Here is a 25,441-nt window from a genome sequence, read left to right on the forward strand (position 1 = left end):
AGGAACGGCGGTGCTGCGACTTCCATTGCCTAGGGAAAGGACCCGGATGTCAACTCGGTGAAACTAGACCGACTCCGAGAGAAAGTCTGCGTCCGTCTGTCCCTTCTTCTCCTGCCGCCACATTCGAGGTTTTGGAAAAGCCTTTTGCTGGCACAGTCAAGAAGGTTTCACATGGGCTGTCATGATGCTGAATCAAATTTGCCTTTCAGCCAAGGGGGTAGGTTTGCATAGGGACGGTATGGACATAACACTGCCAACTTTTCAGGACACTCAAGTTGTTCACACACACACCAACTTTTAAACAAACTTATTTGATGACTTCAGTTATATAAGTAATTTAGATTGTCTTCCCATATGGTGTAAGGATAGAATAGACCCTATTGAGTATTGAATTCCAGTACTTCAATAATATTCAGACTTACACTGACCCCTTTTCACTTGCTGAATGTTCCAGTCCATTTTTTCCCCTTAAACGCACATTTGATTGGCTGTTGACTTGATCCACACACACACACACACACACACCCTCCCAGACAGAAATACAACATGCCGCCGCTCAGGGCCGTTCCTGACCAATTTGGTACCCTAGGCAACATATTTGTTGCGCCCCCCCCCCCCCCCCCATTTTCACCACATATATTTAAACACTCACACTGAAAAAGCACATTATCTCTTTGTAATTTATTATATACAAAAAAAATACAACGAACAGGTGCAGAAATTAAGGGAAAAAAGCTCTAATAACTATTCAAAAGCACCAATAAAAAATTTTCAAAACAAATGAATAAAAAAATTACAATTTTTATTACAATACCCACCAACACAAACCTATATAAAGACACACAGAACACTTTAAAATGCAACTTTTTTTTCACCTTGACCTATAACCTTACTCACCTTGTCTTCACTGATGCAAAAGCATCTCTTGCACTTTCATATGACAGTTGTTGTGGAAGGTGCACTTCTTTCCTGGACTTGGTGCTGATGTGGATAAGTTTGCTGTAAAAGATGGCCCAGGATGTACAGAGGTAGAAGGAAAATATTTCAGAAGAGCATCTAGAAAGAGAAGAAAGTGGAATGTTACATTATATTAATCAAATAGTTTTTGATTGTGAAACCAGCATGACATAACCATAATAGCGCCTAAATTCTTGCAGACTACTGTACCCGTCTGTTGGATCCAGCCACTATCTTTGATGGGCGTAGTTAAAAGAAAAGAAATTCTTGAAGCACTGCAACTACACAGGACTATCCAATATTAATGAATTAAATAATATATGATAGCAAAAAATAAATTGATTTTTTTTTTTTTTTTTGCATGAAGGTAATCACCATTTTAATGAATTAATGACACATTTAATAACAAATGTTTGCATTTAAATCCGTGGCACTTTTAGTCCCCCGTACCACAGAACTATGAAATGATTAATGGCATATTTAATGGTGTATATATTTAATTAACCTTGGCACTTTTAGGCAAGGCAAATTTATTAGAAAAGCACTATTTAACACAAGGTAAAAGTGGTTCATATCACATGAAAAAAAGCAAGACAATTTTAGTCCTCCGTACACTTTGTCCAAATTTCTCTAAAATGGGAGGGTGAGTAAATTGAACTGAAAGTAATCCAAAGCTGGCTGAATACTGAAAATATTTCTAAAACAACAGCCTGGCTAATGATACAGTATAATTTTGCTTTAGCAGTAAGTCATATAAACTCTAAGTAAATAACCGCTAGCTCACGGTAGCGCTAAGTATACGTGCTTATGCTGTTTAAAAAATCATCACAACAAACCTCGGTTTTTCTTCACGTTTGTGCTCTCTTCTCTTTTTTTCTGACTCGGAGGGCTTTTGTCTTTTCATGAAGTTGACTTGTCACCGTAATGTCAAGTTCAACAATGTTCAAGTAAGAGCTGTATCATGTTTCTGAGAGGAGCAACGAGAGCAGATCCAAAAGTCTTCTTTAGCCGTTGCATGCTCTTGGCCAACACAAAGCACACAATGGGGCCAGGCCAGTCCAGTCCTGCGGTCGAAACGCGGAGAGATCCCGCACCCGGCCATTCGTGAAATGTCCGTGAGCTTCGAGAGATTTATCCTTTTTCAACTGTTCCTATGTGTAAGCGCCGATACCGTAAACGAGGTAGTTATATGCAGCGATGAAGTTGGAGACAATAGTGTGGCGTCGGAGCCCCATTCTTTTGTAGGGAGGTCGTACAGCTCTATATGATTGATTGTCGACAATTTCGCCAAATACCGATCCCTGGCCTCCTTGATAAGTTTGTCCCTGTACGGTATCCTCTCATCCTTCTTATTCCTCTCCAGATTGGTGACTGAGCAAAAAGTTTCAAAAGAGTTTAAACACTCACTTCTTCACTGGCTACTCTTGTTGTGGTTTGTTTACATCCGCGGTACACCCAAAATGGCGCCCGGGGGCGTGTCCGCTAGTTTGGGCACGTGACTGTCAAAGGCCGATGGCGGAGGCTAAAAATAGCACCTTCAGGTAGCTCGCTGGTCTGCTGGGTGGTGAGACTAGGGTCTGTGGTGCAATTATCGCATCACAGGAAAAAGTGAAATGGGCAGAGGGCACACTAGAAAAATGATTTCATTATTATTTAAAGACTTATTACGAACGGTTTTGTTGTTCTTTTGTTTTGTATAATTTCTTGAATACTGCTACCTAGGGCCAGCCCAGGCCATTGGGGGGCCCTAAGCAAAATAATGCAAAGGGGCCCATATTTTTGGCCCACCATTTCGTCACAGTGTACTGTGAAACCCATACATGCAATCCAACCCATACGTCCATATATTGTATATTAATCAGATTTTGTTGCACTGCATACTTCAAACTTCTCACCCCAAATGATTGTCAGTACTTACAGTAGATAGCGCCAAACCTTTTTCTAAAAGAGGAAAGAAAGAAGGAAGAACTTTTATTTCTTTTAATCTTGTAATTAAGTATCAAAACTCACAAAAGTCAAATAAAGCAAACTGTAGTAAACAAAATAGAATATAAATGAAACAATTGCCAGATTGGGGGCCCCCTAGTGGTCAGGGGCCCTAAGCAGCTGCATAGACTGCTTATAGGCTGGGCCGGCCCTGCTGCTACCAACAAATATTATTTTGAATATTTTTCTTGACGCCGCTGCGCCCTAAGGCATTTGCCTAGCTCGCCTTATGGGCGGCACGGGTCTGCCGCCGCCTCCTTCGCCCCCTTCGAAGACGAGGGATATTACAAGTTTTTTTCTGCCTGCAGCAGCCACTGTAAGTAATGTAAAAACAAATGTAAATGTTGTGTAGGTGAGAACACGCCACTAATTTTGCTCCTGAAAGTCCGACCAGCATCAGAGATATCATAACATTAATCTGTGCGAATTTCTCCAACCCGAGGAGGAAGCCGCTTTTTAAATCCAGACATTTAGTCTGTAAGTTTTCAAAAATGTTTGGTTTTTAAAAACAAAGGTTTGAACCGAACAGTGTATCTATCACCTGAACCTATACATATGCGCTGCAAAAACCCACCTCCTTAAAACAATGGGGGGGGGGGGGGGAATTCCCTTGTTTTCAGTGTAAATCTACTAGAAATAAGTGAAATTATCTGCTAGTGCTTCAAGTCAATTTTACTCCGACTTTTTGAAATAAGAAAAATAGCAAGTTGAAAATAAGCTTAACAGACTGAATTTAAGCATAAAGTTTGTATATTTAATCTAAAAAAAACACCTGTATGTCAGAAATGTTCTTAATACAAGAATAGATATTGGTCAAAACTTATTTGAAAGCATTTTTTTCTTGATTTGACTTTTAGGTGTATGGACTTAGCAAGAACAAGTAGTAAAATTTACTAAAAGTAAATAGAAGAATCTGACGCATTAATCTCTCAACTAGCTTTTAACACTCAAAACCAGATGGGGAAAATGATTCGACTAGATTTAAGAAGAAAAAAAATATATAGAAAATGTAAATTTGCAGCGTGAAAGGTGCTATAAGTCAATACAGATTTATTTTGCATTAAGCCTATTCATTATTTATGTTGAGAGAAATGGTGGAGGAAATGTTTTGTATTCATAAATGTGTCCTCAGTTGATGTTGAAATAATGTTGCTATTGCATGCTAATATTGACATATTATCTTTTCGCCACAAGATGGCAGGATGGGACTTAATTGTCTAAAGTGCTACTTTTATTACTTCTTCTTGTTTGACTTTGATGACTTTGATTTGTGGGATTGCCTGTGAAGACAGCGATGAGAGAGGATGTATCCGCATGTCAGTGGAAATTAAACATGCCAAGATTTGGCTAAAAGACAACTTATTCTCCGTCAATTCTTCCTACGAATGCAACGTTGAGCTGCAACCACCTCAACAATTTAGGTTTTCATTGGTCCGAAATGTAGCCCTGACCGCCGTTCACCCAATGTGTTTGGGTCCCCAGCAAAAAGTGTACGTGCAGGTTACGCCGTTATATCGTCCCTACCAGTATTGAGACCAAACCTACGCCCTTGCTTTCAGACATACTCAAAAAAAAAAAAAAAGTTTTACCGCAAAGAAAGCCTCTACAAGGGCCTTTTTTAAGTTGGATTTCAGAAGTTTTCGCTTCCGTGTGGAAACACAATTTGGTCTATTATATTTACAATAGCGCTTTCCAGGGCTTCCTTCCGGTGGCATTTTTTTTGTTATATTTATGATTTTTGCTGGGAGGTGGGTGACAGGTGTTTTTTTTTTTCCAATCCTGTAAACTAAGTGCAAAATGCTGATTGATCACGGTAACAGCCGGGCCGTCGTCAATCCCGTGCTTTTGAGTGACTTTTCTCAATGCGGAACACGACTTAATGTGAGGGCCTTTTATTGTTGGCCGCGGCCTGCCAGCGTATTTTCTTTAGGGGGCTTCTGCGGTGTCCGACGTCACGTGCGCCCTTTAGGCTCTGTCCGGAGGTCATATAACAGCACGCCGCGTCGGAGGTCAAAAGATGGTCGTGCTGTCAGCAAGTGGTTAGGGTATTGTCTTTTATTGGATCCTTTGATTGTCTAAAATGCCTGTGAATTTCATGTCATTTGAGTGGGAAAACATGATATCAGGATTTGTGTTTTAGGTCGTTTTATTTACCAACCTGACGTGTTTCGGCGACGACTTCCGCCTCAGGTAAATAAAAACACCTAAAACAAATTGTCTGGGATAAAAGAAAAATTCAAGTACAAGTGCAGACAAAATCAACTTCATACAACTATGATATCAGGAAGTACCAAGCGCTAAAGCAGGGGTGTCAAACCAATTCTACAAAGTGCCGCCGTGGATCCTGGTCTTTGTTCCGACAAATCCAGCACAGACAGTTCAACCAATGAGGATACAAGCAGCACCTGACTGCAATCAACTGATGACACCGGATTGGTGTAAAGGTATTCATCTCCTTTGGTTGGAACAAAATCTAGCACCCACTGTGGCCCTTTGAAGACGGATTTGCCACCCCTGCGCTAAAGCTAGAACCTGGAGGCGGCCCGGACTACAATGGAGTACTCGCTACGTTGAGGACCTAGCTAAGGCCTAGTTGCATGTGGCGCGATGTACGGCAAGTCCATTTGGTCTCCGCCATCTGTGGCTCACCCTTTCATATGGGGTGTCTAGGCAGCAGAATGGAATGACTGCCCCATCAATATGGCCCAGGCCCTTGTCCGACCGACGCCGCTCCCAAATAAGGGACCTCGACACCTCCGGCTCATGTGGTCCCCTCACATCAGCCGTCTGCCTACATCCACATTTTGAGAAATTTACACTAAATCTCCGAATCCAGACACCTCGAGTTACAAAAACTCATTTCTGAGAGTAGAGACCCTTTCTAACACTGCCTATCCCAACGACCGAACCGCTACACACACTTAAGGCTACCTCATTTGACCAAATTCTTATAAACCTCATTTTGAAAATATTTACAACTTAACTACAAGACGTCATTTCTAGGGAAATTGTGATGGTAGCTTTGCTGTGGCAGGTAAACACAATCTAAAACCCACCACTAAAACTCACTTCCTGTTGAATTGGGTGGGAGGGCATTAGGGTCACTTCCAGGTGATAACGGGTCCCTACCTTTTGATTTGTGGGCATTCCAGGGTTTTTACCGGTTAATCGCGGGTCACTTCCTTTAAATGGAATGGCGAATAGGGCCATTGTAAACGTATAGGAAATGACGTTCGTTGGATCAACAGACACTGAAAGCTTATTGGCCACTTTTGCCAAATAAACCACTCGGCGCATTCTTTGTCAACCGGCGGCCCTGGACACTCGCTCTGAAGAGAAGCAGAAACGTTTCACTTTAAACAGACCGACATGCTCGCAAAATCTGGGATCATTTATGCAAGACCCGCTATCGATATCAGGGAGACTGTTTGCGGATGGATTCATATCAACACCAGACATCTGTTGCATTGAGAAAAGTCCAGGAAAAAAAATAAAAACAGGAGCAGCCGTTGGAGTCTCCATGTTCTTTAATAAGATCACATCTAAAAGTCAAGCAAAAGCAAGGTGGGTAGGGGGCGCCCAAACCGCAGCATCGAACGCTCGCTGCCAAAACGCCGCCCCCCGCGACCCGACAATCGCCAGTAGCGCGCGCGCACACACATGCGCGCGCGCGCGAGAGAGGGAACGTAAAGGCGACGGAAAACATTTCAAGTTTGATTCGGAAGGAGTCGGAGGCCGTCGGGAGTCTCCGCTACCGCCGAGAGCGACTCCGGTCGTGGCCGGCGGCGGGAATGTGAAAAATAGCCGCTCCCCGTTCGTCCGGTAAACCGGGCCGGCTGAGTCCCGCCTCCTCCCGCGAGTGTTTAAAGGTCCCGCGGTACAAAACTCGCGAGCGCTCGGCGGGCAGAGGTAAATGTTCACTACCTGCCGTACGGGTCGCCGCGGAAACTGTCGCGAGAGGAGGGAAAGGAGGGGCCCGGCGGCGGCGAAGCTCCTTCGATCCTCCCCCCGCGGAACGCGCGGTCGGGAGCCGGCGGGTCGGGGGGGCGTCCGGCGTTCCTGACGCCCGTCTGCGAGCCGCGGTGGATGCGGTGGCTGACCACGATGTTGTTGCCGAAGCCCCCCATGGACGCCGTGGTGGTGCTCCGCTCGCGCTGCACCACCGCCGTCATGCCGCCCTCGGCGATTAGTCGGCGGATCCGAGCCAGGGCGTCCTCGCTCGACGCGCTCCCGTCCGGGAGCTCGCCTGGAAAGGCAAAAATTCCCGTCAATCGGGTTCGCCTCGCCCGCTAGCGCGACGCCGGGGAACGGCTCGTCGGCCGCCGCCGTTTTCCGGTCGCAAATTAGCCGTCGGCCGGCACGCTCGACCTCGCGACCCGCGCCGGTTACCTGCGTCGTCCGGGACCTCCGCCGAAGCTCGGCCGACCGGACCCGCCGCGTCGCGAGACCGTAGGAGATCGTCAGCCGCCGGCGGAGGCGGCGCTATCGCAGAGGAAAAGCGGGTCAGGCGACGGGTCGGACCGCGGCGGCTTCGGGCGCGTAAAATGTCAGGTACCGGGCGGCGGCCGGGAGGCGCCGGCGTGGGAAAGCTCAGTTTGCGTCTCGGCGTTCTGCAGCTGGACGGCGGGCGTCTGCGTTCCTTGCGACGTGACGGAAGGGGCGGGATTTCTGGGCCGCAGACCGATGGCGTTCATCAAGCCCATGTCCCTGTCCAGCCTCCATCCCGGGCGACCGGGCCTGGACGACGCGCGCCGTTAAAGAAGCGGGCGAACCCACCGATCGGCGGGCTTACTCACCCGGGTCTGTCGGAGGCCCGAGCCCGGCCTCCGCCGTTGTTGACGGAAAACAAAGGCTCCGCGCCGGACTCTGCCGGATTTTCCCCGTCCCCGCGATAGAACCTGAAAAGCGGGGGGGAAGTGTCCGTTAGGGCTCGTCGACAGAACGAATTGAATGAAAGTGGCCATCGTAAGTGAGGGTGGCCAATTGATCCATCATTGCCAATCAAATAGCAATATCCTAACTGACATGACAACATTAATAAACATGATCACACGCGCCCGCATTCCAGTCTATAAGGTAAAGGTGATTGATTGCGGTGGCTGAAAATGGCTTCTTCTTTGAGCTACAGTATCGCATCCGTCCTTTTAAGACCACCGACGGACGAGGCGCGCCCCTTCGATACTCTACGGTGTAATCCGCGGACTCACACTGGGCGACAGATGACCAGGTCCCCCTTGTTGGTCCCGTACGCCAGCCCCATGCCAGGATCCGGAAGCCAGCGAGCCGAGTTGATGCTGACGTGGCGCCGCTGGTCCGGCGCCATGGGGTACACCACGTTGAACACCATCTGCCGGAGCGAAGCGGAAAGCTGCGGAAAGCCGCCCCGGCTCCGTCGTCCGCCAGATACTCACCCTGATGGACGTTTCCCCTCCGTGAGGATGCTGCAGCCGAAAGACCTGCGCCACCATGTGGTCCGTAGTGGGATGCAGCAGGATCCTGCGAGAGGCCAAGCCCACCATCACGTAGCAGCCCAGCGGCGACAAGCTGACGGATATAGCGTTGGGAGCTGAAAGATCGCAGGAAGGAGACGAGTCAGGGGGCGCGGCGTCCGGGGTCCGGACAGACGGACGGCGGCTACCGAATCTTTTGGTGTACAGAGTCTCGCCCAGGTTGTGGGCCGCCAGCGAGTAGATGGCCAGGACGCCCTCGTCCGGGAAACCGCGCTGACTGCTGGGAACGAAGACGGCCAGCAGCTGCCCGTCGGCCGAAATGTCGCAACTGGCGTCGTTGTAGATCTTGCAGTTGGGCACCAGCACGTTGACGGAAGCTGCGGCAAAAACAAAGACGTCCCGTCGAAAGGTGTCGGTCGGACGGACGGACGGCCGCCGCGGGCTACCGGTCTACCGTTGCTGATCTCGGGCAGGTCGAACTTGGTGAAGTCCCACCACTGCAGGCGGTACGTGGTGTTGGCGATGTTGCTGGCCACCGCCGACTGGCCGTCGCCGATAGACGCGCCTGCCAGACCGGGGCGACCCGTTAGGGCGGAAGCGGGATCCGGGCGGGGCGGGGCGGGAGCGCGCTCTTACCGGCTAGCACCCTGTTGACCGACGAGTGCGTGGCCAAGCCCGGCTGGCCTCTCTCGTGGTGAAAGATCCCGGCGTACGGTAGGTACTCGGGGAGATGGAAGCGCCTGCCGGAGGGAGGGACGTCGCCGTTTAAGGCTAAATAAACGTGGCCGAGTGTTGAATAGGATTGTGAAAACATTGACGACATCTACTGGCGTCGAAAACGCACCGACGTACACCTCGAAAAACACCGCGTCAGCTATTCCTTGCCGCGTATGTGAGGACGGGCCACGCATCTTCAGGCGTTACCGCCGTTTTCGTACGTCGTGTCAAAATACACGGGAGGTCGACAAGTCCATTGTGCTCGCCGAGTCGGCAAACGGTCATATACTAAAGCAGAGCGAGGGAGCGAGCGAAAAACGTCCGTCGCGTTTGGAAAAATACGGATGGCAATATATACGACTGGCGCGTTGCCGAATGATTTGAGCCAAATGGCCCGTACGTAGTTTAGTCAAATTGCTTTACTGACCCGGCAATTTTACCGTGCCTGTCACTATGACAAATTTTGGTAGGCCATATATTGTCGTCTCATAAATGATTGCAGATATTATTGTCCAATTCAACCACTAATGATAAACCACCTGTTCAAATGCAATATATCGGTTGTAAATAAAACACATAATAAATATTTAAAAACACACACACAGGATGCATAATGAGTCATTTGAAAGCTAACTGCGGAATATGAAAGCGGTGAGAAACTTTTTGTTCTCTGCCAATTAGAGCCCATCAAAAGTCTTGATTTGATCCAAAATGGCTGTCATCTTGTCCCGCAAAGAGCACCTGTTGGCAAAGTTGGAGCCAATTTTTAATTATGGCTGTCATTTTAAAGCTACTCTTAGCATAGAATTGGAAGTATGTGAGATTTAACGCCACATGATTCACATGAAGTGCTTTTATTTTGAAATGTTCACCGGAAGTACGTTCGCCAAGCCGCTAACCTTACACTTTACACTCTGTATTAAAAAAAAAAAGTGCACTTCTCTTTTTGTCACACGTGTGGTGTCACTCAAAAATTTCTCGTTTTTTCCCATCGTTTGCAAATGCTATAAACCGGCAACTTTTCATGTTTGAAGTGTCACCTTTTAACCACAATTTTGACTTTCTAGAAGGCTAAAGTGCTTAGTACATTGTCTTCTTTCTTTCCATTAGCCTCAATGTAGCAAACGTAGCGTTTTACAATGTTTAACATAGATGTGTTACCTTAATTTGAATTCCACGGCGGGTTGGTGACCAATAAACATCATGAAAGGAATTGGAGTCTCGTATGCAATCAACACGCACGTGCGCCGAGCGCAAGCACCATACAATTGTATGTGCGCATGCGGTCATGTCATAAATCGCAGCCCTCGTTTTTATTTACCGTGCGATAAATGGACTCACTGCATATGGCGACAGGCTTACGGGAGTACATTTTATGGTGCTCATGAGATGGCGAGGATCCATTCCCGCTCATAATGTGTAAGTGCAAGAAGTGGCTTCAACAGACAACCACAAGTGATAGCAGGTCATTCAAACTCACGGTTTCAAAACAAAACTCACATTACCACAATGAATGAAACAACTGGAGCGGTAACTGAAAAAATAATTAGCAGAGTTTGAATGTTATTCGCATCTGTAGCGATTCAATGCGGGCACGTTGGACGACAACAGCGGTCGCCTGCCGGCGATGGCCGCCGAACCAAGCTTTTTGATGCTTTGCGGCAAACGGGTTCAAAGCTTCACGGTGCTCTCGAGTGCTCTTGAAGCCCAAGAGGCGCACAGTGATGAGAAGTCTATAGCTATTTAAGAAAATGTGCTTGTGTTACTGTATAAACAAAATGCCCTTTTATTTAGAAATGAAAGTGTCTGATCTTAAACGATTGTTCCCCCCCCCCCACTAGTTCTCCATAACATTTCACAGCCCGAAATCCACCACAATGCGAGATGACGGGCGATCACCATTGCTTTCTCTGTACTGTATTTGCATGTACAACTAAAACAATAATTAATCACAAGTTTTAATGACATTGTAGTTTTTAATATCATATTGTGACCCTGCCATATGGTGGCGCGTGGTATCGTCCAGTTCCTCCATTTAACCGGTTTTATTGGCGGAATTAGGACGGAACGCGTCAGCTCGGATGGACGGATGGATGTAAACGCTGAAGTATACTAACGTATCCTTTCTTTTTAGAAGCCTCAATAGAAAAACGGCACAATCAGAAAGTAGCGTGACACTGTTGCGGGAAAAAAAAAAAAAAATCCCACGTCTTCAGGTTCCACCCAAACGACCCAAATTTGACTCCGGGCCGCTTTTCACGTCCCGCAGTGAAAATTTGGGCGTGATTGCGCGCGTTTCCGCGGCGCGTCGTCGGCGTGCCAAAGCCGACGTCGTCTGCGCGCGTTTCCGCATTTGGCCCGAAAAAACTCACCTGGGCACGAAGCGACCCAACGACGGCGCCGACATCCTGGCGTTTCGGGGCGCCCTGTGCCGCGTTCGCTCGCCGTTATCGCTGAAAAGAGAGCGGGGCGCAATTAGCCGGCCGGACGCGGGTCAGGGTCGCCGGAAGGGACTCACTCCAACTCGTCAAAGTCCACGTCGGCGCCGTCCGAGGAGCCCGGCGCGCCGCCGGTCGGCCCGTCGGAGGAGGACGACGACGTGGCCCGCAGGCGGTTCTGCTGGTAGCGGGGAGAACGCTGACGGATGCTGTCTCGCCGGGACAAATACTGGATCATCCTCTGAGCGTAGTAAGCGGCGGGGGACAGCCTAAGGGGCAGGCGGGAACACGCGTCAGCATCGCCGACGGGCCCGACGACGGAGGGGCTCACCTGGCCGGGTCGGGGTAGATGGGGTGGTCTCTGGATCCGGTCACGTCGTAACGAGACGACGACATGAGAGAGGATTCCAGAAGTCTCCTGAGAGAGAGCGAGAGAGAGAGAGGGAGAGGGAGAGAACGGGTGAGGAGGCGGTGGACTATGGCCCCCACCCCCCCCGGCTACCTTCTGAGGTAGTCCTCGTCCACGGGCGTGGGGTCCACAGGCATTTCCTGGTTTAAAGCCTCGGGGGCCCGGGCCTGCCGGTACACCCTCTCCCACTGGGCCGTGTCCCGGTTGTACACCAGACCCACCGTCTGCTCGGCGGGCGGCGCCGAAGGGAAGGCAGGCACGGGCCGCCGCTCGCCCTCCTCGGAACCCCCGCCGATCGGGAGCGGGGCGTCGGCCGACGACGTCTGCCCGCTGCGCTCCCAGCGTTGAGAGTCGTGATTGAAGGTCAGCAGGTTGTGACACGCCCGGCAGCGGTTCAGATGTCCACGGGCGCCTCCGGAAGGGGAGGTGGGCTCCGGGGGACGGGGCGAAGTCGGGTAAGGGGGCGCCGCGGGAGACGAGGAAGAGGGCCCGGCCGAGTCCGGGCCGGCGTTGTTGTTGGGCGGGGTCTCAGTCTCCTGCGCGCGCTCCAACTCCAGGAAGTAGCGGCTGAGGTTGCACTGCAAGACGTTCCGAAAGGAGGCGGGGCTTCCGCGAGAGCCGTCCCAGAAAGGGTGGTGCCCGCTGCTGGTATTGGCGCCGTCGCTCCGCCGGGGGAAACCCCGCCCGTCGCTGGCCGAGGTGTAGACGGGCGAGTGCGAGGAGCCCTCTTGCTGACGCAACGCCGCCAGGAGGCCGAGCGAGGAAGACGAGGAGGTCCGGGGCGGCGGCACCTCGCGGCCCGCGCTCGGCGAGCCTCCGCTCCAGTCCGCGGAGGCCGGCTCGGCGCCGCCGTAGTAGAGCGAGGTGAAGGCCGAGGGGCGGGGTTCCGCCCGGGCCGCGGCCCTCGGGGCTTCCGACGGCGCGGCCCCCGGCGGCGGAGACGGGCCGCGGTTGGCCAAACAATGCGCGCAGGCGCACGCCATGCCCAGGAAGCGAGTGCAGCCCAGATAGGGCGGCCCCCGCTCCGCGATGGACGAGCGGCTCGGGGGAGAGGCGGGCGATTCCCCCGCGTCGGCGCCCTGGGCGCGCGCGGCCTGCTCGCCGGTGCCCGGCGAGCCGCCCGAGCGCGACGACAAGATGTGCAGGAAGTTGTGCAGGATAGGCGTGCGGCGGACAGGTTGAGGCAAGAAGGACCGCTGGCGGAAATGCGGCTGGGGCAGCTCCGCGCCGTCCGCGGGCACGTCGCCCTCATCCTCGTTCTGAAAAGCACCGAGACGCGGGTGGGTTCGGCGGACGCCGCCGGGTCGATCGGGAGCTCACCTGCTGATTGGACGACGGGTTCACGATGGCCGTCAGCAGGTTGTGACCCAGCGGGTCGAAGCGCACCAACCTGAGGAAGACAAATGCTTTCGAGTCACAGACTCGCCTGAGCAAAAAAAAAAAAAAAAAAAAGTGTTTTTTTTGGGGCTCGAGCGGACGCCCGTCCGTTTGATCGCCGTTAACTCTCTGCTCTTTTGCTGCCAGACAATTTCAGGAGAATCTCAGTTTGTCCCGATCCCGTATCGTTGCACGCGAGTCACCCGATTTTGAGCGTCCGCCAGTACCGAGGCCCGATCCGATACCTCGGAAATGTATTAAGGAATCACCCAAATGCCCCGGTCATTAGAGCTGGGAAAAAATATCGTTTGGCGATATATCGCCATCCTTTATGTCACCATCCGAGTATCGATACTTTAGACACCTGTAATGTGCCGCGCCGGCCACAAGCCGACAAACAAGAGATGTCCTCTCTCCGTCCTGCTGCTTTTCTTGGTTGCGCTGCGATGTGTGACAGTGGTTCAGATAGCCCGGGAGCGCTATACTTACTATACTATACGCTATACTTGAAAGACGCCGCATGTTTAACAAGCTCGACAATGACGGACGCGTCTTTGTGCTCGGTAGCGTTGCGTTCGCGCAAGCCGTCTCGACGGCGTGAGAGGATTTGAGGGGACCGACTCAATGAAGCATTTAATAAAGAAAAGTATTTTTCTACGTTATTCTCGTTTAAAAATAATTCAGTGGGACGGTCACGTGTTTTAAACAATTTTATTTATTTTTTGGAACATTTTTTGGGGGGTATCGGATCAGGCCCTGTATAAAATGTGAAGTGTTTTGCATCGTTTTTTACCGGTTTCAAGGTTTAGCATGGTATGAAAACTTGCCGGTTTCAAAACCGCTAAAATTATCCATCACAGTACAGGGTGACCCAAAAAAAAGTTAACACTGCCATAATACAACTTAAATGCCATGTTTATTCATCTTAGAATTAGAATTTAATCACAAATTATACATTATTGTAAAGAACATGTACAGTACTCTATTTTTCAATGTGTCCTCCCTTAAGTGTCACAACAGCCTCCGGGCGCCTGCGGAACGCTTGACAGGTCTTCTTTATGTAGGATGCTGTCATCTTTTCCCAAGATCTAACAATGGACCTCTCCAAGGCTGCCACAGAAGTTTGTGGCTTCTTACAGGCACTGTCCTCCACAGTTGCCCGCATGCTATAATCCAGGGGATTGAGATGTGGACTCTGGGGTGGCCACATATCACCTTGTCAATCAACTTTTTGGTCCGCACAGATCGGGTTTTCCAGACCCAGGTTTTGGTGAGGCTGTTCCAGTATCTTTCAGCTTCTTTTTAACTTTGTAGACTGCACATCTGGATATTCTCAGATTTGCTGCAATCTCAGTAGGTGTCAGCAATTCAGGTACAGCTTAAGTTTTCTTCATTTTCAGCAGAAGCACAGGAATTGTAGAGACGAGAGATGACCAGCTGCATTGAGTGACCTTAATGAATCACTTAAGCATGACAACCTATTTAGATATGTTTCAATGGCTTTTAAACAAGCAGTCAATTGAGTGTAAACTTTTTTTTGGGTCACCCTGTATTAGCTGTTTTTGAGGTCCCAAAAATGTAGCGAGAAATCCGCGGCTTGAAACGGCAGCGCTCGGCCCTTCCCCTCCGGTTGTCGCTCTGCTGTTGAATAGACATAATGGCTGAAGGTGTTGAAAGTATACCTGACCTCCCCGCCCCTTAAAAGTAGACAAAGTCCGCTAGTACTGGAGTACTGCGGCCACCTAAAAAGAAACGGACGGGCGCGGCTTAGAGAAGGGACGTTAGCCGACGTGCGGGCGATACCTCCAACGTGATTTCACATTTACGTGATCATCATCCATCACTTTCCACAAAATTTCAGGTAAGTAAAAGCCGTCGTGAACGTTTCCCGCCGGCTACGAGAGTTCACTCGAGCCGGTTTAGTGTGCCCGGCGATGGTGAAACAAATACTATAACGTAAGCTTTTTAACGAGGCAGACAACGTGGCTAGCGAGCGTGCCGAGACGGCGAACTAGTTTCCTCTCTACCGTTAGCCTACTTTTGTAAAGTCTTCTGCCATTGTAAACATCTGCCAATTTGCAAATATGTTGTGAATTTTTTTTTTTAAATCCTGTTCAATGGAAAACTTTTTTTTAACTCATACATGTCAAAATAACACATTTCAGAGCTATAATTGCGATACCGTGAAACCACAGTATTTTTGCTTAAGGTTATCGTATCGTCAAAATCTCGTACTGGCACATTTTGCATAGGAACAGTTGCTGCAACAGGTAATGCACTTTTCGATGTCAAAAAAAAAAGAATAAATGGCATCTAGTTGAAATGCAGATACATGTTTTTATACATTTTAAACGGTAATGCGTCGCCATCGTCAAAGTATCGCAATCCGTATCGGATCGCCACCCGGGTATCGGGATATAGATGGGATCGTGACAAAAGCGGATCGTCCGAGCCCTAATAATCATATAAAAGTAATACTAGTTTAGTGGCGGTTTCGACCGAGCGAAAAAACATTCATTCAAAGACGTATTTGTCATCTTTTCTAAATCCGTAGCGCAGCACAACCGACCGACCTACCGCACTCGCTCGGCGTCGCTGGCCGTCTTGACGGCGGCGAAGGGTTCCGGCCGGCTCCAGTCCCAAAAGTGCAGCTCGTTGCCGGTGGCGATGAGAAGCAGCTGCGCCGTCGGGTGGAAGGCCAGTGAGGCCACCGCCACGTTGCCGTCGGTGAACCAGCTCTCGCTGCCTCCCTGAGATCCGGACGGAGACGACGCTCGGGTCGGACGGGATCGGACGGGGGCCGCCGACCGGAGACGAGGACGACGACTCACGTGCAAGTCCCAGATGCGGACTTCGCCGTCGAGGCACCCGGAGGCCACCAGTCCGGGGATGGTGGGGTGAAAGGTCACGCACCAGGGCGTCCGACGGTGACCCACCAGGGAATGGAGGCACTTTCCGGTCTTCACGTCGGTAATGTAAATGTTGTGGTTGACGTGCGTGGAGGCCATCAGGGTCCTGAGAGCGCAAGGCAAGGCAAATTTATTTATATAGCACAATTCAACACAAGGCAATTCAAAGTGCTTTACATCACATGAAGATCATAAAAATCACATTTAAATCAATACAACGTGAAAAAACCAAGACAAAAGATCACATTTAATCACAAATAGAATAAAAATAAATAAAACAGAAATCAAAATAAAACAAACTACTACTACTACTCCTCATAATAATTGAAATCAGCAATGGAGATAAGCACAAGAGGAATAGAAAGCAGGTAGATTGAAATATATAGCCAGTTATGGATATGCAGTGCTAAACAAAAGCGTTTTTAAGCCCCGATTTAACCCTTTTAAGGTCTGGGCCTATTTTGTCTGATTTTGCATGCCTTTGAAGTTGCCTTTATATTTCAAAGAAAGAATTGTTTACGATGGCCTGGTTTGGTCCCTTTTTTTGTGACACCTTGAACTTCATGTCCAAACTGTTGTTTCCTTCACTGACCAATTATAAATCATCATTTTGGACCCAAAAAGACCAAAAATTCCAAAATCATTTTGTCCAAATTTTTAATATTGATGTCCAATTGACAACCAAACATGCGTAACGAACCGTTTTGAAACTTTGTAATATTTATTCAACGTTAGGATGAACATTCAACCAAAAAAATTTAGAATAAATAGTCTTATATTTGACAATTCAACATAAACAACAGGTATAGCCATAGGCGTTTTTTGCCTTTATACATGCTCTAGTCAAAACAGGTTATATACAGCAGACCAAAAAGGGAAGAACAGTGAAAAAATATATACCATCTAACACAAAAAGTGTTTAGAGGCCATCTCTTTATGAGTTTAGGTATTGCGGCCCATCACCTGATGAAAACTATGTACACACAATCAAGCTTCTTGAACACACATTTATATACACAAATTGAGAAGACTGATTGTGGAAAGAAGAAAGAAAAAAAAAAATATATATATATATATACAGTGGTACCTCTACATACGAATTTAATTCGTTCCAGGACCTTGTTTGTAAGTCGAAATGGTCGTATGTCGAGCAGGATTTTCCCATAGGAATACATTATAATTCCATTAATTCGTTCCAAAGCCTAAAAACATATACAGTGGTACCTCTACATACGAAGTTAATCCGTTCCAGGACCTTGTTTGTAAGTCGAAATGGTCGTATGTCGAGCAGGATTTCCCCATAGGAATACATTATAATTCCATTAATTCGTTCCACAGCCCAAAAACCTGCACTAAATCCTTAAAAAATACTGCTGGTGCTATTACAAATGGCAATTACACGTAGCAAAACAAATAAATTATAAATCAAAATTGGAATAATGTAATAAAAAGAATAATAATAATTCCTGTAATAGTGTAACGAATCGGGTTCTAATAAGGCGGACGTTTTTTTGTGTACCTGAACGCACCGCGGGGCTCACGTGCCAGAAACAGACCGGTGAGCTTGAGTTTCACTTTCACTTTGAATGTTCTCTTGAGAACACCATCATTTGAGGCAGACAGCAGGCGTTTTGTGTTGAATAAGTTGTAAAAGAAATGATGAAAACGTGGCGAAGCTGGCGATTTCTTTGGAGACAATAAGAATTGTCAGCTTAATTTATAAAGACTGGCGAACGATGGTCGGAGGAGGACCGTGGAGATGTATTGTTGAGCCATTTCACGGATGCCCACCCCACGCTCATATTTTTCTGTCATTTGCATCTTCATTTCGAAGGTAAGCATCAACTTTTTCCTTGTTTCACCACCTGTACCAACCTTTTCTGAAACCTGTGTTGATTTGTCACACAAGAAAATCCGCCGTGCATTCGTCTGCGGTGCTGCCATTGTCGTCGTATTTCGAGCATGTCGTCGGATGTAGAAACAAATGGCGAGTCAAATTTTACGTCGGATGTCGAAAAGTTCGTGTGTCGAAGCGATCGTATGTAGAGGTACCACTGTACTAAATTCTTAATAAATACTGCTGGCACTGTTACAAATGGCAATTAAACATAGAAAAACAAATAAGTTATAAATAAATAATTCAGAATAATATAATAAGAAGAAGAATAATTAATAATTATTCCTGTAAATAATGTAACGAATCGGATTCTAATATGGCGGACACTTTTTACTGTCCCTGAACGCACCGCGAAGTGAGATAGGTCGGTGCGGTAGAGATAATACTTTCGTTTTCTTGAGAGCAGTCAACTGCTTAAGACAATGGGCGTTTTGTGTTGGATAAGTTCTTAAATTAATGATAAAAACGTGACGAAGCTGGCGATTTCCTTGGCAATGTTACCACAATGATAATTTTCACCTTAACTTATAAATAGTGGCGAACGGTGGTCGGAAGAGGACCACGGAGCTGTATTGTTGAGCCAGTTCAGGGACACGCACCCCAAGCTCATATTTTTCTATAACTTGCATCTTCATTTCAAAGGTAAGCATCACTTTTTTCCTTGTTTCTCCAACTGTATCAACTTTTTTTGAAAACTGTGTTGATTTCTCACACAAGAAAATCCACCGTGCGTTCGTTTGCAGTGCTGTCATGTCATCGTATTTCGAGCAACTCGTCGGATGTAGAAACAAATGGCGGCTCAAATTTTACGTCGGATGTCGAAAAGATCGTGTGTCGAAGTGATCGTATGTAGAGGTACCACTGTATATATATAACATTGGGGAAAAAAAGTATTTTCAAAAATATTTACAATAAACAAGTTAAATTTTTTTCAGGCATGCCACTCCGAAAAGCAGTCTCGCCCTGGAATTAGACACAGGGCTACATCACACAGCCCACACTTCCATGGGGTGTCGGTCCTCTTTCCACCCATCCATTTTCATTTCACTTTACTTTCATTGTCACTATAAATGTACATGAAAAAAGTCAGTATTTATGAAATTAATAAAGTATAAAATAAAAATATATACAGCAATAAATAATAATGGAAATCTATATGTATGACAATAGAAAGAATACCATAGCTGAATATGTGCTACATCCCTAATCTTCATATAGAAAGAAGAACACCACAAATTATAAATTCCTGCCTGGGATACACACAGTGCACGTACGACTTTGATCTGATATGCACATTTTATTATTATATACACAAACACACACTTATATTGCATCAAAATTAACTTTGTCTTGCAATACCAAAAGAAACTTGACCCACGTGTTCAAATCCGTCACTATCTTCACTCGAGGACTCTTCCGAAGAAGACGATGATGACAAATTTGGACCATCCTCTTCCTCAAGTTGATCAAAAAGCACAATTGCTTGCGCTAAATCTAGTTTTCCGTTCATTCTCAAAGTCACACAAAGTCGCTCGCTCGATCCAAACGGCCGTCGCTCGCCACCTCGCTGCTTCAGAACACTCCTCCCTCTCGTTCGGTGGAACCTCGCACGGCAGTTATATTTTTTTTTTAAAAATAAATATTTTGTGCTTCCACTGTGACTTCGAAAGGGTTCGTTTGATTTGTGTTTTTTTCATGGAGCTTCCGTTTTGAAAAAGGACAAGAAATGATGGAAATATAGACATAAACAAATGATCCATGCAGCGTTTTAATGTTTTTTTGAGAGGACAATAAAACTTAAATGACAATATCTCATGTTTTAGTTGGTCGATTGACTTCAAATATTAACGAGAGTAAACCGCAACTTCCGCACTTTAAAACGAGACCAACCAACGGCATGTGGGTGACGTAATTAAAACGTGAGGGCGCTTCAAAGACGACGTGCGCTGAGGACGCGCCGGCGCGTCCTTCGACTCTCAAGGGTTAAAAGAGCTAACAGTTTGAGCATACTTCAGACGTTCAGGTAACTTGTTCCAGAGGTGAGGAGCATCATAACTAAATGCTGCCTCACCCTGCTTGGTTCTTGTTCTTGGAACATGCAGAAGACCGGTTCCAGACGACCTTAGGGGTCTAGATGTCTCATAGGAATCTAACAAGTCAAGCATGTATTTTGGTCCAAGGCCATTAAGTGTTTTGTAGTATTTTATAGTCTATCCTTTGACTCATTGGAAGCCAGTGTAGCGATTTCAAAACCGGTGTAATGTGGTCCAGCTTCCTTGTATTTGTGAGGACTCTGGCTGCAGCATTCTGTACTAGCTGCAGCTTCCCGACTGATTTTTTATGAAGACCCGTAAATATACCGTTGCAATAGTCCAATCTGCTGAAAATGAATGCATGCATAAGTTTTTCCATGTCTTGTTGAGTCAGAAGCCCCTTAATTCTGGTTACATTTTTAGGTGGTAATAAGCGGATTTAGTGACGGACTTTAGATGGCTATCAAATTTTAGGTCTGAATCAATAATTACGCCAAGGTTTCTGACTTGATTTGTAGCTGTAAGTGACATTGTGCCAAGTTGCCTGCTTATCTTTGACCTTTCCTTTTTTGGCCCAAAAATGATCACCTCTGTCTTCTCCGCATTTAACTGGAGAAAATTCTGGCACATCCATTCATTGATTTGATGAATGCATTTACTCAGGGAGACTAAGGGACTATAATCATGTGGGGACACAGAAATGTACAGTTGTGTGTCATCTGCATAGGCGTGATAGGAGATGTCATACTGTTCCATTATCTGAGCTAACGGAAGCATATAGATGTTAAACAAGAGTGGTCCAAGAATTGACCCTTGAGGGACTCCACACGTGAATTTGATTCGTTCTGACTGATAGTTTCCGATTGACACAAAGAAATCCCTATCATGTAAATAGGATGCGAACCACTGAAGAATAGTGTCAGTAAGCCCTACCCACTGTTCCAATCTGCTGAGTAGTATGTTGTGCATACTACTTTGCAGCGCAAAGGCTGGCCGCGTTAAAAAAAAAAGCAGCCCGAACGGCAACCTCCGCTTTCCTTAAACAATTCCATTTCCATTTTGAAAACAAATCCACCAATTACCATGATGTTCTTTGGATTATTTTCATGTCAATCCACACAATCGTGAAGGATATTTCCATCGAGATAGGAAGCAAAAGCAAATCCACCTGTCTGTCACCAGGAAACCTCTCAAAACACGCCAGAATACGCAACAATACATTCAGAAAAATAGAACCAAAAAAAGTAGCACGTCATTTTTAGATTTTCAATTTTTGGTTTTGTATTATTCTTGTAATGACTTTCATTTATCTCAGGGGTTTTTAAATGACAGTGCGTTGTGATGTCATTTTTGAGAAGGATTTGGTTGAATTCCACAAATAAGAAACGACGCACCGTGCACTGCCAATGTTAGATTCCGCTGAAAGGAAGCAATTGAGCTCAACTTCCAGGTGTTCAAAAAAAGTCGTCAAAAGGCTTCCTTCCAAAACCGGCCGGGAAATTTGGTCAAAAGTGGCCCCAAATTGATCGGGACATTTTTCTCCCGCCCTGAGACTTACGGGAAACCGCCCCAATCCGGGAAATTTGGTCAAAAGTGGCCCAAAATTGATCGAGCCATTTTTCTCACGCCACGAGACTTACGGGAAAACCGCCCCAATCCGGTAACGTCGGCGACCAAACGCCGTCCGTGCGCATTTTGTCCCGACAGCGACGGTACCAGAAGGTTTCAAACTCAGAGGACGCGATCGGGCTCGCACTCAAACCGGCGCGAGCTTTGCCGCAACGAGCCCGTTTTTCCCCAGAGGTGAAAAAATAAATAAATAAAAGACATCTGCTCACCGATCGGGGCTGAAGGCCAACAGGAAGGTGGATCTGGGACTGTCGGGCAGTTCCACTTTCTGCGGACATGGCAAACGGTCGGTCGGGCGATGCCGGATAAGAGGAAAACGGCGGGACGGGCTCGGCTCGGGACTCACCTGACTCTGCCACTTCATTGAGCGCACCTTCTCCTCCACCAGTAAGTGCAGCAGGCGCTGCGAGGCGCACGTCTGCCAGCCGCGCTCGCGCCGCCACAGGAGACGCACCGAGTTCCTGGGAGCGGACGCCATGGCCCGCCTCGGGGAGCGTCGAGGCCTTAAAGCCTAAATCGGGCTTGGCACCGTAGGGTGGGGGTAACAGAGAGAGTTACGCAGTGCAAAACGAAACATTTCTTGATGGTAGCTTTTGTATTGCGTGCAACGCTACCATCTACAATATTGTTTTTGCCCTCCCCCCCAACGGCACGCCGCTCGGCCCGCACCGTTCGACACCGTTCGCACGCCAAAACGACCGGAATTCCGGCGCGACGCAAGAAACTTTTGTTCGACACCCCCCCAAAAGATGACCGTTGGCCCAAAAATGCGGGTCGGTTGAAAAGACAAAGTACATTTTCGAAATGTATCCAGTCGTCCAATTTCTATCCGATTCGCATAATTCGTACAGAAAAAATATCGAGTTAAGGTGTCGGTAGCGTAAGGCTCTGGCATTTCATTTCAGACATTTGCCATTGGTTTCCAACGGCCCCGCCGTTCGTTTTTCACTAAAGTTTCCTATTCGGACCTGCAAACATGTTCATTGGCACTCCCAAAAACCAACAGGAAGTGTCGCGACATCAACAGGAAGTGAAAGCAAAATGACCCCCCATTTACCAACCGTAACAGCATAGCTACCATGGCAATTTTTCCACAAATTTCCACAAAGACTCTGGTCTAATTGGTTGAACGCCGAATGACGGATGGAAACAAAATATCCTAGAGTAAATAGTGTGTAGGTCAACGATGAATTGTTAGTACTCGCCGATTCCGTCATTTTAGTGTCAGTACTACTCAATTCAGAGTGCACTTTCCACGGAAGAACTGTATGGCACTTTTTCCATTCGGTTCTTACGAAGAAGCTATTCTATGATCAAGTGCTTGAAAATGAACGTTATTCCTTTTAGCATGGTGCTGCAGTATTGAAAGAGCTTCTGTGTTGGACAAAGCCAAATATCCTCCACAATGGGTTTCTTTTGAGAGGCTTTGGCCCCACTTTGCTTCGCCGATTTCGGAACTATGTTGCGTCAAAGGCAGACGGCTGCATTATGGCAAAGTGGAGTCCGTCATCCGTCCAGCCTAAGATGCTAAAATGGTGAAGCGGTCTCCATCCATGAAATCAAGAGACCTTTAAATAGTAGCTATCGAGCCGGTCTCCTTTCTTTTCCATTTTCCAGCAGCAACATTGACGAGTTCACCGCCGTCTCACCGTGCGGCTTGGGGGGAGAACAATCCAAAAAGTCGAGTAGAAGCGGCGTTGGCTAAAGTTTGAAAAGAAGGAAGGCCTACCTTTCTTCATCTTTGGCAGCCGCTGTTAACGTTAGCCACGGAGCGAGCTGAGGCCGAAAGGGGAAAGGCGTCCGTCGGCAGCAATAGTCGACCGCTCCGGCGCTCGCTCGCCGAGGGCGTCCGCTCGTACGGACGGACGGACAAAAGTCAGACTTTGAGCGGAGGGACGGGCGAGCTTTCCGGGGACATTTGTCGGCCGCTCGCTCGACTCGGCGCCCGACGATGAACGCCTCCTGCCTAGGTAGCTAGCTGGCTAGCTAGCTCGCGGGCGGGCGGGCGGGCGGGCGGCTAACGACACGCAGGCAGAGCAACAGAGCGCCGAGCGATCGATTCTACTCTCCGGAAGCCCCGCTGCCATTCCCTAATGGCGTACAGCAAGCAACACGTCACTTCCTTTTATTAATATTCATGACGTTAGCTACTGTTGCTAAGAGGGGGGGACACGCGACCGTTTGTCCCCGATAGGAAATGAATGGAAATCGTGCACGAAAGACATGTTTACAGAGCCAAACCTACCAATTCTCTCCGAAAATGATGTCCCAGGTGCCAAATTCACTGGCAAACATGTGGAAGAACATAAAAACGTTCAGTGAAAGAGATGGCTAGAGTGTCGAGGCCTGAAAAAGACGAGGAAAAAAAACAGCCGACCGAAGCATAGCCTTAGCTGTTTTATCGACACCTTTTTCTTACGCGACTGACAATGACATTCTCCTGTTTCAACAAGCTATCCTTTACCACCAGCCCTGTCTTTCTTATATATTATATCCTATGGTTGTCCTACAGCTCTGACCGTTCTTGGGGGTCATTTATATTGTTTGTTTTGTGTTGAGAGCGCAAATGCTACTCAGTGACAGCCAACGAACACTTTTCATTTTTCCATTGATAACAAATCTTAATTCTATAATTTATTTACATTTCCCCCTTACTAAAGTTGTTGTTTTTTTACAACAGAAAATGTAACAGTGACAGTCAGATACCATTTTAATTCTTTTCGGGTCATTCATTGTCAGACAGAAGCAGCACGGCACAACGTCACGCTAAAAAATAAGTTCAAAATATCAAAATGGCTCACCTCTTTGTCCTATGAAAGACAATGCCAACCCAACAAAATGTTTACTGCATAAATGTTTACTGCCGAGCTGCGTTAAAAGTCCGCGCAAGTTGATTCAGTCTTCACATTTTTTCCACCGAGTTTTTGGTTTCGGGAAACGTATGAAGAAAACATCCTTCACGTGTCGTAATGTCTAGAGTCGTTTCTACAAGTTCCAAAAAAAGCAATGTGTGATCGGCAGGTTCGTTTTCGAAAGATTAGCGGAGAAAAGTAGCACAATTCCATCATTTTTATGCGAGGGCTGGTCTATAATGTCCCACTCCTGCTTTACGATGCGACGGCACGGTCTAAAAATAGCATGCGTGCGGTACCCCGTTACACGAACGCATATGGTGCATAGAAGTTGGGTTCGGCCCGGTGCGCGTTCAGGGGTTGCCGAAAAATAGGTTGGGTTTGTTTAGTTCCATGTCTTTCCGTTTCATCGTTCTTCATCAGCTCGTAAGCACCAAAAATATGTATGAATTGTTTTCACTTTCACGCGTATATGATCGCGAGCTATTTATGGCTACGCTAATGCCACTGCATAGACCTAAAACCTATTCAAAAAGATGCTCTAGTTCCAGTCATGCCAAAATATAGTACTTTGTGACATTTTTTTGACCCTGATTTGCAGCCGTGGCCCTCCTGTCTTTTACAGGGACCCGAGGTCGCCCTCATTTGACGGATTTTGTTTTTCAAAAAAAGATGACGCTCGGCCACGTGACAATGAATCGACCAAAATGGTCCTTATTATAATTGTAACATATTTAATACACACACACAATATATATACTGTATATACACTGTATAATGAATACAA

General features: G+C 47.3%; 1 protein-coding gene across 1 annotated transcript; it reads right to left on the bottom strand.

The window, feature by feature from the left end:
• Window positions 1–4,730: 4,730 nt before the first annotated feature.
• On the bottom strand, window positions 4,731–23,855 carry ambra1b (autophagy/beclin-1 regulator 1b). Its single transcript, XM_057837480.1, has 19 exons — window positions 23,532–23,855; window positions 22,149–22,323; window positions 22,012–22,070; window positions 16,166–16,349; window positions 15,912–16,084; window positions 13,278–13,347; window positions 12,051–13,216; window positions 11,880–11,966; window positions 11,629–11,817; window positions 11,483–11,563; window positions 9,030–9,133; window positions 8,848–8,958; window positions 8,582–8,770; window positions 8,355–8,509; window positions 8,151–8,290; window positions 7,740–7,841; window positions 7,499–7,680; window positions 7,333–7,425; window positions 4,731–7,189 (listed from the first exon to the last, which is right to left on the bottom strand). The coding sequence occupies exons 2-19, from the start codon at window positions 22,278–22,280 to the stop codon at window positions 6,864–6,866; spliced, it is 3,543 nt and encodes a 1,180-aa protein (XP_057693463.1). The 5' UTR covers window positions 22,281–22,323; window positions 23,532–23,855; the 3' UTR covers window positions 4,731–6,863.
• Between the last annotated feature and the right edge of the window lie 1,586 nt (window positions 23,856–25,441).

The sequence above is a fragment of the Corythoichthys intestinalis genome, chromosome 5 (assembly GCF_030265065.1).
Source record: "Corythoichthys intestinalis isolate RoL2023-P3 chromosome 5, ASM3026506v1, whole genome shotgun sequence".
Lineage (NCBI taxonomy): Eukaryota > Metazoa > Chordata > Actinopteri > Syngnathiformes > Syngnathidae > Corythoichthys > Corythoichthys intestinalis.